The sequence below is a fragment of the Aulostomus chinensis genome, chromosome 8 (assembly GCF_037954235.1).
Source record: "Aulostomus chinensis isolate RoL2024-O1b breed Wild chromosome 8, RoL_Achi_v1.0, whole genome shotgun sequence".
NCBI lineage: Eukaryota > Metazoa > Chordata > Actinopteri > Syngnathiformes > Aulostomidae > Aulostomus > Aulostomus chinensis.
Window position 1 is genome coordinate 1,750,001 of NC_141327.1, and position 13,712 is coordinate 1,763,712.

A 13,712-nucleotide genomic window follows, 5' to 3' on the forward strand; every position below is an offset into this window, starting at 1 on the left:
ACCTCTCCTGAGCCATATACAGAGAGCGTTCGCCCACTCAGATCACGGGCGCCATGTTTGCTGCCAAGGCCAGGAGATTCTACAATGTAACTAAAGGGGCAGATATGCCATGTTGATATAAATCGCTACTCTTCACCATTAATAACCCTATAAATGTCACTGTCAGCGTCCGTCATGATGTAAAAGGCCTCACTTCAACAACCCAGTGTGTAGTTTGCCGAAACATCTTAACTGAGCCTGTAAAATGAGTCGTAGTCCAATCGCTCAATTAATCATGGAGCTGTTTAGCCTCTCCTTAGTCTCCCGAGACATCACCAAGAAAAGGTTGAAATCATTTGAAAACTTCTAATGACTCAGATGCAGTTAAAACTGACCTGGTCTTCGTCCTACTGTTACTGATTGTTAGCCTCATCATTAGTCTCACTTTTAACTCACATAAACCCTTCCCAAGACGATACGAGATTAAACAGCTACGTAGGCCAACCCCTCCCAAGGAAACCACCCAGTTGTACCAATGATAACGCATTCGAATGTATGAATCCTAGGCAGTGCAGGTTGAGATTGCCAACATTCACACGAGGTTTTCACAGCTTGGAGCGTCCAAGCTACAGTTGGCAACTGAGGTAAGACAAGTTACCTTCAAGTCATGACGGTAGCTCCTAGTTCTCTCAGCATCTAGTCTACATAACTAGCTCACTCGCTTAAGGCTAGCTTATGGCTAGGCTTAAGTCTAGCTTAAGGCCAGTTTAAGTCTTGATAAACTTCATCATTCATTTCTAAAGCGGTGTCAGGAGTTTTGAATAAACTGACATGACTTCACTCTTCCAGTGTGAATTCTTCACAAAGTCAAAGAGAGAAACTGACATGAACCTCCCCTAACAGGGAGAAACCAGCCCGTGTCCAGCGTTTCTCCAGCCTTCATCCCCATGACCTCCTCCGTTTGGTGTCACGGGAAAAACGAAGCGTTTGTTTCTGCCCCGTTCCTGCTGGGCAGCCATGAGCAGCGCAGTTTGGCATTTTTGATTCTTTGTGGAAGTTGATTGTTGATAATTTATTCCAGTTGAAAACTGATCTCTGATATTCACTGTGCTACGTGCATCACTGGGTAAATATTGGTTCATGGTAGCGAACACGGCACCCATAAAACACGTGACCGCCTCTGAACCAATCACATGACAGAATGGTTCTGAACGTTCGAACCCTGAGTTGGCCGAACTCCCTCCATCTGGACTCCCCCACCCCCACCCCCCACCTCCGCTGGGAGAAGAGTAAATCAGCAGATGGACTGAGAACTGTAGCAAAGGATCTGGAAGTACAGATCGACCTGCTCCTGTGTGTGTGTGTGTGGGGGGGGGGGGCATTATTTACTAAGTTAAGCTCTTACAAACTATCCCATGATGCCCTGCTGCTGAGACGGTCCCAATTCACACTGACATCAGAGAGGGAGGCTAGAAATAAGACGTGTGTGCCTGCTTGTGCTCTCGTGTCTGAACAGCCATATGTGTTTGTTATTTCACGTGTGTGTGTGTGTGTGTGTGCGCGTGTGTGCGTGTGCGTGTGTGTGTCAGGCTGACGTCAATACTCCTCCGTGCCATTTTTAGCTGTATGGCTCATAGCACCTTGTAGTTGTCTTATTTCAGTGCACTGGCAAACAGATCCAAGCTGGGTGATGGTGTGACAGGTGAGAGGGGCCCTTGGCTCCTCCACCTGGACCTGAAGTGAGTTTTTAGAGGGGGGTTTCTGATAGATCTGGATTTAAACTGCAGACTCATAGGTGGAGACATTTTAGGAAAAGTCCACTGTAGATCACGGCTAGACTTAGCGCGGGACGCTTTCCTTAGAGAGCAGGTCTGGATCCGATTCTTGACGACTGGGTTTCCAGAGACCAGGGCTTTGCAGGGGCAGCTGTGGGTGTCGAGCAGGAGGATGGAGACGATAGGAGAGAGCAGGCTGAGTAGCAGGCATGAACGGGCTACAGGTGGAGAGAACGCAGACAGGAACTCACTTGAAGAGGAATGAAACAATAGCTAGGAAAGAACTGGAACTACGCATCATCACAAGGCTCTTCGGTCGATTTCAGTTAGGAGCCGAATGGAGGGATGCTCTCATCACGGTCGCCTGCTATCCAGGAGAAATTTGAGACCGTGAGAAGTCGTCATGGTAACAATTACAACCGCATTGATGAAACAGTTGCAGAGCCCCGCCACCCTGAAGGCGCTCGCCCAGGGATGCGGGAGTGAGCGACCGTTCACAAGCAGGTCGAAAAGAACCGGAATCAGAATCAGTGCGTTTACACCGGTTCCACCAAGAATAAGCAGTTCTATTGCACTTCATCTGAGTTTCGTTCGTCAGAGGAGTACAACTAGTTTGTAATGTTTTCTGAGGTGAAAAATGAAGATACAGAGTGGAGAGAGCTCACACCTCCACACCCCTCAGAGGGAAACCTGATAATAGTCCACTAGTCCACCAGGTGGCACTAGAGAAGACACACTTTCCATAGACATGAAGACATAACAGTGTAAATGTGATGTAAAACAAACAATATTTGTTCCATCGGGCCTTAAATCAGATTGTTGATGTTTTTCCCCTTTAAAGTTCATGGCAGCTCAGCCACGTAACGAGTGACCTCATCACCAGGATTACGGCAGAAGAGCAGAGTGGAGGATTTTTGTTTGTTTGTTTTACTGGAATCTTTTATATTTGAAAATTGGTCTCCATTCATGTCATTTGTTCAGAAAATTAGTGCAGCCCCTTGTTTGCTGAGCTTCTCTGTTACTATGGCAGCAGGATACCCAGGGTATTCACCGTTGACTGTAGCAGCTCTAACATCTGCAGTTGCGCTCCAGCTGAGACGGAGAGGCTGCAACCAGAGGGAACCCTTCATCTCCGCTTCATTCAGCGGCGCCTCAACATCAGCACAGGCCACAGCAGAGACCGTGTTCCAGTCCCGCCCTTGCAGAGAGGTCTTCATTTAGCAGCCCAGTAAATGAGTGCGCTGTTGTGCTGCTGCGGTGTGACCTCGCTGATCTTTTTTCTATTTACACAGAGAGCAGAGTGCAGCCTGCAAACACAAAGGAGCGAACGCGCTGATGTTCATCACCGTCGCCTCATTTTGGGACGAACAATGAAACTTCATGATTTGGAGCACCCCGGCTTATTAAAAATCTATAAATGTCTTATCACTGCTGATGTCACACCCGCCATGCATAAAGCATCAGTAACATTGCATTATGAATGACGTAGTTTGTTATCGTTCCAGGCCTTGGGGGAAGAAGAAGAAGACAAGAGCTTTGAATAATTGATCTCTGACGAGAGTGAAAGCTGAAATGTGGTCAAATCTATTTTGGTGCTGATGTTGGCGGAGCAGATTTTCCATCAGTTGCCTCTTCAGAAGGTTTCACAGTGTAATGAGCTATTAGCGCTCCCTCACAGATGAGCTGGTTCAAATCTTCAAGGCTGTATTTCTGCTCGATCTCCAGGGATCCTGCTGCAACCAGCCTGCAGATAGAAAGCGCAGATTACCTCAGGATGCATTCCACCTCCAACAGGTCCAATTAGCTGGCAAACAACGGAACATTTTTATCCTGAAAATAAACTGGAGCGATCATGTGTCTTCTCCATTACCAGGAAGGGATGATGATGGTTTCCCGCCTGAACTGGATCTCCTGGGCCCTGGCCGGCTGCAGGGGCCCGGGGTTGCTGTCGGCCCCTCCTCCCTGACAGCACCGACGCTTCAGGCTTCATTTCTTTTTGTTCTTGCCACACACACACACACACACACACACACACACACACACACACACACACACACACACACACACACCCCTCCAACAATGTCCCAAACAATGCATCGTACATCTGAACGTGACACGTGTCAGTTGATCTCAGCCGGTTCCATGTGGTCTGTAACAGGTTTATTTGTACATGTCCTGGTAGTATCACACTTGTGCAGCATTCAGAGTCTTCCAATTACTTTTTTTTTCTAACTAGTGATGGAACACATTACTTTTGCAATTGAAGTAACTATTTAGTTACTTTTTCCACATATTTAATGCACTGGTGTTGAAAATCCCTGATGTACTCCCTCTCTTCCCACTGCACAAAGCTCAGGGGGCGTGCGAGGAGCTGGCCAGGGGCGGGACATGGGTGGAGGATCCAGTGACGACAGACGTTTGTAAAAAGGATGGATTTTGGTGCAATGTGCGACATCCATAAATGTCCCCTCCAAACAAATTTGTATGACTTTTAGCTAACGTTTTTTTTGTTGCCATCATCAGGTCAAACAATCATTTGTCCCAAAATGCACAGAGAAAACAGGAAACTCTGGATCATCACCTTCAGCCTCAGCTGCGCTAATCAGCAGATGTTAGCAACCTAAGAAGCTAAACTCAACACTTACAATGCCAAATACGGTCACGTGAACACTGGGTAAAGGAGAACACGAGCATGTTGACGTTAGCATTTAGCTTACGTTAGCTTAGGTTTGGTGACACTCGCACGATAAACAGAGGTCAACTGATCATCAGCTGCAGAGGTAAATTAGACAGATTCAAGGGGACAGGATTTGAGATGCTTTATTTGAGTTGACAGTTCATGTGGCTTCAGGGCCCAGCCTCTATCTCAGATCCCCTCCACACACACACACAAGCACGCACACACACACACACACACAAGCACGCACACACACACACACACACACTGGTACCCCCTGGAGTCAGGTTTGAATGAATGGAGGGTTGGTGTTGTGGAAGCGGGAGGGGGAGAGAGGGAGGGAGGGGTGGAGAGAGGAGATGACACAGAGGCGGCGAGAGAGGGAGAACAAAAATAGAGAGAGGGTTCCTTATTATAGATGCAGTCTCCACAGCCGGTGTGTAGCTCCTCTTGACTCTGAAGAACTTTTCGTGATCACTAAAATGGTCCGACAGCTAAAAATAAGAACGTACTGTATTCCCTCTGGTCTGACTGCCAGGAGAGGAGACATTATTTCACCCTCTCTCTCCTCTTCTCCTTCCTCGCCCTCGCTCCTCCACTTCCATCTCTGTGCCCACCCTCAACCTCCCTCTCTCCTCCAATCCCTCTCTTCCTCACCCTCGCTGGATTTCACTTGGGGGACACGGTGTAGCAGCCGTGGGGGTGCCACTGCATGTCCCGGATACGCCTGATGGACTGCATCTGGGGGCAGCGGGCACCAAACTCATTGAAATGCCTGAAGTCGCTCTTCTCCAGCAGGTATTGGCTGCCACGGTAGCCTGGGAACTGGTAACCCACCCAGCTGGAGAAAAAAAAAAGGGGGGAGGGTTAATCACAACGTTGCAGATGTAATCCCAGCAGAGAGAGTGGTTGAAATGAAGAGAGACGCAGAGTCTGAGGACAAGCATCCTAACCAACAGTCTAACTGATCATCGATCTGTTTGCCGGGGAGTAAATCAAAAGGCGATGTGCCTCTGAGTTGTTTGCTTCTCCGAGAACCACAAATGAAGCAATCAGCGCAGCAAAGAAACCCCTCCAACAGCTCAGAGACGCCGAGCTGCTGATGTGCGCAACACCGTCACCTAGGAGCTGCTGATGACGAACCCCAAAACGCTTCCACAGAGCATGTTGTGATTCTGCTGTTGTTTCTCCCACTGTGAGCAGGAGGACGTGAGCAGACGCAGGCGACGTAGAAGCAGGGTCAAAGAAGGAGACAAACATTTTGAGCCCTCGAAATTCAACATTTTCCTCCAATTTGGTTATTTTGAGGCCTTTTGATATGTAGCCCTCCCCTCACATGAGTTATTCTTTACTTTTGAACATGTTGAGTTTGGGGGTTAAACCCTAAACTGTGGGAACAAGTTAAACATTCAGACAGGCTGAGTTGAGGGGCAGCAGCTTCACGGGGGTCTGAGGGTCTGGAGCTTTTTTCATCTCTGTGGTCCAGCATCAAAAAAACTTGTTAGGTGTGAAAAATACTGGAAAAATCAAAAGCTCTCTTGCAGTGAATGAGATGGGAGATCGATATCATTCCTGTGTTTGGATTGTTGAGTGAGTCAAATAACAAATCCACCTCAAACTAGTAGAGTGTGCGTCTGATTTATGTGGTCTGAAGAATACAAATGAGTAAAAGCAGCACACTGAGGATGTGTTGTGTGTACGTACGTTTTCATGAGGTCACTTTGACTCACAGCCACCAGGTGTACAAAGATCTGCTGAGTTACTGAGGCAACCACGTCCATGTTGGCCATATTCTCAGAGGGGGGTCGGATCAAATGGATCAAACTCTGAACTGCTTCTTAGGAGCAAGCGCCCACCGGGTGGCGCCCCCTCAGCGGTGCGCTGCCACACCGTCAGTACTCACGTTCCACAGCTGACCAGGATGCTGCCCACTCGGTCAGTGAAGCCGTAGGCGAACAGGCTGGGCACATCGTCGTCCGTGATCTCCATCTTACGACCCTTGAACTCACCGACCTCATACAGACAGATCTTATGCTTGTCGGGATCCTGAATAATGATGGAGGAACGAGGAGAGAAAAAGAAGATACAGAAAGAGAGAGAGAATGTTGGCCAAACTACTCTCGAGTGTCCATTAATCTCAAACTGCAAGAAAGTGAGCGTTCTGTTTTTGTTCCATCGGATGGAGGGAAGGTTTTACCATGCGGACAGGCCTGAAGGACAGCAGGTAGTCGTTCTTCTGGCTGTTGCTCCACGAGTCCCAGCGGGGGTACTCACCCTTCTCCAGGATGAACATCTCCCCACCCAAGTTCATCTGCTCGAAGCCCACAAAGCTGGGGAGGAAAGAAGAGATGGACGGTCATCGCAGCCGTGTGAGGCTCATCACTGAGGGACCGCACGTACCACTGGACAACAAGGCTTTGCTTACATGTGTGGGTCACAGTAGCAGTTCACTCCGTGTGTGTGTGTGTGTGTCTGTGTGTGTGTGTGTGTCTGTGTGCGGACTTACGGTCCACAGTCCACACGCAGGGAGCGAACTTTGTCCATTCCCATATCACACACGTTCAGACACTCGGCGTTGATCTCGACACAGCGGCCCTGGAAGTTCTCCTGGTCGTACGCACACATCTGGACAGTTGAGAGGAGCAGAAACACAAAGAAAATCACTGTGTGAGAGAGAGAGAGAGAGCGAGAGCGAGAGAGAGCGAGGAGGCTACCGGGGGTGTTGACGCCAAGGGCAGCGCCTGAGGAGTGGAGAGAGAGTGTGGCACAGGCAAGAGAGGGAAATAAGAGGTGAAGTCAACTTAGTGGTGTTGTTGTGGCTGCTTGAGTCACAGCGACTGGGTGTTTGTCTGTCAGTCGCCAGCTGACGGAGCCCGCCATGATTACTGACATCAGCCGACACGGCAAACTGACAGACTCACGGCTGGATTCTACCGCCTTCAAGGTGTGGTCGTGTTTTCCTCAGTGCCAACCGAGGCACGATGGTTTTCAGCTCATCTTCCCAAAGTGGGACTCAAAGATGAGCTGAAAAGATTTCAGTGGTCAAAGGTCACTGTTACCTCACATAAACACCACATCTTTGAACGCCTCCAGAGAATTTCTCCTCATCTGCCAGAAACACCCAGTGGGATTCAGCATGAAGTGAAAAGGTTTTGGTGGTAATAAAGTCAGGTAGTACAATGTGGTATTTTGAGTCCTTTGTGTTGTACCTTGTAAGACATCATGTCAGACATCTTGTTCTGAGCCGCCTTCCCATCAGTCTGGGAAGCAGACTTGGATTTCTCTCCTCCAGCAGACATGGTGGCTGAGATGAAGAGAGCAGATCAGTGAGGAACTGCACAAAAATTCAAGCCAGACTCTCTTGGATCAGTTTGGCCACCAAGCGTGAGAAGACAAATGGAACCATCAGCCAGTAAATCCCCACTTCTATACATCCACAAGCCTGTGTTCAGGTCATTTACCTGCGCAATCAGACATTACCAAACGATAACGAGCAACAACAGATGCTCAAAGTCTTCCAGCCTTGGGATCGACACTGACCAGAGAGGCTACGAGCACCAGGATGAAGTCCTTCAGACATATAAGATAGAAACTGCACAGAGTTGAAAAGAGGTTCAAATGAGCTCCCGGTTGTAGAGCAGTGAAGCCGATTATCATAGCTCATCGATCAGTACGGTCACGAGTGCCAGCCTGAGGCACGCCCCCCCTGAGGATGTAGACTTGTTTCAGGTAGCACTTCAACATCCTCAAGAATCCTCCATGCCAAATAATTCATCTTGATGTTTTACATGAGCCGGTATTCAGACGTGGAGCTGAATTTGCCCGGTTCCGTTAAAATGAGTGTCATTGCAAATAAAACCATATTTCACAAACACCAGTTAAAGGCTGAACGCAGGTGGAGAGGGAACGTCTGCATCAGGAGTCCATGATCAAGGAACCCAGGCGAAGGCTGACTGACGACACAGGAAGGATTGTCATTATTGTTATTGTAATTAGTGGTAGTAGTCGTACTGTTAGTACTATAGTAATACCCTCAAAGTACCATGAAGAACTCTCACTTGTCTAGTCCCTCCACCAAGCCTGATATGTATTGTGAAGCATCCACTTCCACTCATGTCGTTTCATTTGCTGCCTGTTTTGACGTCACCAGACTGGACAGTTTTCTCTTGACTGGGAAATTCCGCACTTGAGGTTTTGCCTCTGCATCTTGAGCAGGAGTGGCAGCTCTACTCCACCCGCGCGTCGCCCTGTGGTCGTGATGGGCGTATTCTAACTGTCACTGGTTCTAAAACAGCACCTGCTGGCTCCAACGTCCTACATTCGCATTATTAGTTATTCACCTTACATCATAACAAATAAGACACGTAACAAAATGAACGCGTACGCTCCCGGCCCCCAGAGTCAGGAGGTCAACACCTTTACAGCAGAGGAAACCCAGTCAACAGTGCTGCTTCTGGCCAGAGGGGGCGCCAAAGTCCAGACAAAACAGCAACACCGTTACTGCACTTCCACAGCAGTAGAACAGTGTCACATAAAAAATGAACATCTACAACTAAAAAATGGAAAAACTCCCCTCTGAAACACCTCCCTCCTTCCAACTCTGAACAGCCTGAAAAACACCAACCACTGACGCTGCACTCAGCGGCACCAACCACTGGCTCACACCGTCATTGACTTGCTTCCTCAACTCCTCCTGTCTGCTCAACCCTCAGAGAAACACGTCAGAATAAACAGAGACGTCGGCGCACAGCCACCTCCCCGGGACGCTAATTCATAGAAGAGGAAGAAGAATGAACGTTAGTCTTTGGTTAGCTACAAGATACAGCGTTGTAAATGCCACACATTCCTCTCACCTTCTATCTGCACTTTTTCATAGGCGTTTAGTTTACAAGATACAAGATAAAGCACTTGTTAGGGCTGATAGCCGAGATCTCCCCAAGCTGAAACGATAAAAAGAGCTTGCACGGCTCGAGTTGCTGGGTCTGTGGAACCCATTTGGCGGTAGAGTTACAGGATATTTTAGATTCCACCTATCAACGTTCAAGCATTCATTCTGAATATAAACAGGCTGCAGTGTGGAGTAGATCCCCCTGGACCAGTAAGGGTTGACTTGGTCAGCTTCAACTCTACTTGAATTCCTACACTGCTGGCTTTTTTCCCGTCTACCTGCCCGTCTCTCTTCAGGCCTCTGTTTGATGTTTGTCCACTGTCTTACCTGTGGTAGTGTGTGAGACTGGTGGTCTGTGTGAGAGGGCGCCGGGCCCCTCGCCTCTTTTATATGCTGGCGCCCAGAGAGAGGGGATTACAAACTCGCTGAGCTCACAGCCCCCACAGAATAGAAATACCCCCATCATCAAAGAGAGGCAGAGAGGCTGGGGCAGACCAACACGCAGACATGTCACCACATAGGTTGAACGAAGAGAGGGAAGCTGGGTTCCAGCGTGGTGGTGATGATGGTGAGCTCACCATGATGGCAGACAGTCACAAGCACTGAGAGCGAGCACGGTTTCCTGAGCTCTAATTTCTCCTCCAGTCAGAGAATTGTTCCCTCTTGCTTCATCCAACGAAGCAGCGATGTAATCAAGCAGCGCTGAGACAAACAATAACAACAGAAGCAATAAGCTACAAGAAGCAATAACCTGCCTGCTCCACCTCTGGGCGAGCCGAGATGCTGCAGTCGAGAGCAGACACCTATCAGAGCCTTCCTCCTCCTCGCGGTGGAGGAAGCTATTAAATTAAAACTCTCGGCCGTTGTGGGGGAGGGTGAAGTGTCATGGTGGGAGTGAGCTGCCGGATGGCTGGAGCATCCACTGGGAACGCTGGTCTCCTCGTCCCTGGTTCTCTGTCTACTCGTAACTGAGGTTCCGTTCAGTCCAGTCTTCAGCACCAAGGTGCATCAGAACTAAAAATGCTAATCACAAGAGGCCAGAACCTGAGAGGACAGACACCAGACCGCAAAATCATATCAGCTAAGATGATATTCTTTTGTTTCATTAATCTGTGGTGACTGCGACTCACTGAGTTCTGTTCCTCCCCCAGGCTGGTGGGTGTGTGTGGTAAATTCACATAATCTCAAGCTGTTCCAGAGCTTTCCTTTCAGTGATGATAGGAGGTGAGTCCCGCGTTCAGGCCGTGAAGGCAGAGCAGGCGCAGACAGCAAGGTCCAATAAGCGGGGGCCAACCTAACACCGAGAGTGGGGGCAGGAAGTGGATCACCTGACGGAGGTCGACTGAGTTGGGAACCGCGAGTAGAAACAGAGATAACGTTCGAGCTGGATATGACAATCAACATTTATTTCTGTCTGTTGAATAAGGGACTTCATCCATCTTTATTTCCTCATTCGACAATCTCACATTTGGGATTGGAAGACAAAAATAACATGACGGAAGAAATTAGAGAATAAAAAAACGGCTATCAAATGAACAGAGAAGCGATCAGAAGGAAGCCGACAGCGAATGTAGAAGCATCAGACAGAGCCACAGTTACGCTGATACTTCACCCAGAAGGTGTATTTGTACCCTCACTAACTCACTCATAGGACTCTTGAGCCCACGAAGGTGCTTTTCCCCTCCTGCAGTACTTTAGCAGACCTGTGGCCTAATCCACATTCTCTTAATCCAGCCGTATGTCCAGTAATCCCCAAACTCTTCTGTGGATTAGCTGCTGCTACCCTGGACAGGTGCGGGTGAGTTGGCGACTGACCTCAGAGCGTGAGTCTCATTGGTCTGTTGGTTGGTTAATCATCTCCGATCAACACGTGTGTGGATCTCACCAGCATCTACAGTCTGTAGCGAGTCACAGTGCACAGGAAGTCAGTTTGGCGCCAATGAATAGAGGAAAGCTGGAGGGGCAGTGAAACGCAGACTGGACTAACTGTCAGTTTGTAACCCCCCCCCACAGCGGCGTGTGTAGCGGCGTGTGTAGCGGCGTGTCTAGCGGCGTGTGTAGCGGCGTGTCCCAACTGCGAGGTGCTGACGGACACAGAAGTGAGTGTTCAGCTGTGAGGAAGGACTGACTCAGTAAAGGTGATAATCTGAGTCGCATCACTTCCTGTTCACCTGCATCACCGAAGCTTTTACACCAACCACTTCCATGGCTGAACCATTCGTCCCTCCATCCTTCCACAAATCACCTGTTTATAGCCCGGAAACACACCACACCTGTCAGAGTGGCGTCCTCCCGTACGTCACACTGGAGAGACGATCTCATTTCAGACCCACACACACCTGACAAGTTGATTAATGGATGTGCAGCTAGCAGAGACCCAACATCGCCAAATGCTATTTGGAGCGTCCTGAAAGTCCCCGAGCACATAATGATGCTCGTGTTATTATATACCCACAAAGGCTGAGTGGCGGCAGAGCTGAGAAAATCACCGCGGTCGTGACTTCGGCAGCCACGGCTGAAGGTCTGTACTTTGGTGAGAGAATGAAGAGTTCTCATGACACAGCTGACAAAAACCACATTCACCTGTGCTAACGATGATTGAGGAGCAGTGAGGAAGTAAGACCCTGCTAATTATCACCACAAACTTGTGCGTGTGTGTGTTTGTGTGTGTGTGTGTGTGTGTGTGCGTGCGTGCGTGTGTGTGTGTGCGTGCGTGTTCTTGTACTTACTACATAGTGAGGACTAGAATACGGATTTAACCAACAGTGAGGACATTTTTGGAAAGTGAGGACATTTTAGCCGGTCCTCTCATCTTCAAAGGGCCGTTTGAAGGTCAAGACTCGGTTTTAGGGTCGAGGCTAGAATCAGGTTCTGGTTAGGTTTAGGGTCAAGGTCAGAGGTCAGGCAGTCAGTTGAGATGGTTAGGTTTAAGGGGAGGGGCTAGGGAAGGTATTACATCAATGAAAGTCCTCACAAAGATATAAGTACAAGGATGAGTGTGTGTGTGTGTGTGTGTGCATGCGTGTGTGTGTGTGCGTGTGTTCTTCTAAATCAATCCCAGTTCCGTCGATGTTGTCCCTTGTTTTACTGGGAATTATTAATCAGGAAGATTAATTGTTCCACTCTATCTTCTGGCACCAGCGCCTCCCGGATGTCTCATCAAATCCTCCTCATTCTCTGCCTATAGCCCCCGGCCATTGTTGCTCTATACGACGACACTGCTGACATATACGAATAGAGGCGCAACACAACAGCTGCATTCACCTCTGTGGCTGCGCCGTATATGATCTGCTGAGTCGACAGACAGGCCGCCGGGACGTACAAAGATAGAGAGAGATAGAGGGCGCATGTGTGTGTGTGTGTGTGTGTGTGTGTGTCAGCTGCACTCATCCAGTAGAAAAGCCCAACAATTATAGCATTTGAAGCAAAATAAAGCATCACATAGGTTTGTTCATCAAATTCTTGAAATGTAGGACGAGTGAGGATGATGTCAGAGCTCAAGGTGACGTCAGGTGATCAGGTGGTGATGCTGGAGCACCTGGTGAGCAGGTGGGATGAGAGCTAACAAAGATGGCTGCAGTGTGGGAGCGGGGCCATCTTGAATGTTGTTGTTTACACCAGTGCTTTCTGACAGGAGAGAAAGACTTGCCTCAGAAATCATGAAGAAGTGAGGATCAAGCTCGTCACTGACTTGTCAGTAATCAGCCGTACACCTGTGGTGACTGTGGGCCGGCGCTGGAGCTCGTCCTGGTCCTGTTGAGACGGTGACTCGTAGTTCTCTCGTTGCAGGTGACTGCGTGTGAGCAGGAGCATTTCCAGGGCACTTGGTTCACCTCCGAGTGCTTGAACATCCGCTTCCTCTGAGCGGAGAGCGAAGCATGACTCACACAGCCTGAACGCCTGCAAGTCTCTGTGGAAACCTGACTGACTGTGTGTGTGAGTGTGTGTTTATGTAAGTGTATGCTGGTGAGACAGGCACCGAGTGAGGAGGTGGTGTCCAGAAGAGTCTCATCTGAGTGATGGGACGAGTCTTTCTGATTCCTGTCCAGATCTCTTGTGTCTGTGAGTAAATCTCTCCAGACCTCCAGGAGTTCACCCGCTGCCTCGATGCATTTAGCCTGCAACTTTATTCTGAGCAGCTTTGCAGACTCCAGTCAAGGTCTTAGTCAGATACAAAACCTGTCAGTTGAGTCTGGAGACCCTCGCTGACTGCAGATCAGTTGGAGGCCAAGCTCCACCCTCTCATATCCCCAGAGATGCAATCTGATGCTTCTCTTGATCTGACAGACTTGTAACGTCTGTGGGATCTGGACTGTTGGTCCGATGACACGGTCAGAATGTTTCCTCAAAAATCCCCAAAACGCCAACTCTTATTTGCAGATTGTAAAAAGTC

General features: G+C 48.9%; 1 protein-coding gene across 1 annotated transcript; it reads right to left on the reverse strand.

Annotated features, from left to right (window-relative positions):
- Nucleotides 1-4,564: 4,564 nt before the first annotated feature.
- LOC147256796 (beta-crystallin B1-like) lies at nucleotides 4,565-11,124 on the reverse strand. The gene is made up of 6 exons (XM_086210027.1): nucleotides 10,965-11,124; nucleotides 7,641-7,735; nucleotides 6,938-7,056; nucleotides 6,629-6,761; nucleotides 6,335-6,477; nucleotides 4,565-5,272 (listed from the first exon to the last, which is right to left on the reverse strand). The coding sequence occupies exons 1-6, from the start codon at nucleotides 10,966-10,968 to the stop codon at nucleotides 5,101-5,103; spliced, it is 666 nt and encodes a 221-aa protein (XP_086066153.1). The 5' UTR covers nucleotides 10,969-11,124; the 3' UTR covers nucleotides 4,565-5,100.
- Between the last annotated feature and the right edge of the window lie 2,588 nt (nucleotides 11,125-13,712).

Excerpts from the sequence above, each read along its gene's own strand:
- LOC147256796 (XM_086210027.1), bottom strand. Across the intron at positions 6,762-6,937 it reads CTGCGTGTGGACTGTGGACC|CTTTGTGGGCTTCGAGCAGA; the intron begins GTAAGTCCGCAC and ends TTTCCTCCCCAG. Across the intron at positions 5,273-6,334 it reads ATCCTGGTCAGCTGTGGAAC|CTGGGTGGGTTACCAGTTCC; the intron begins GTGAGTACTGAC and ends TTTTTTCTCCAG.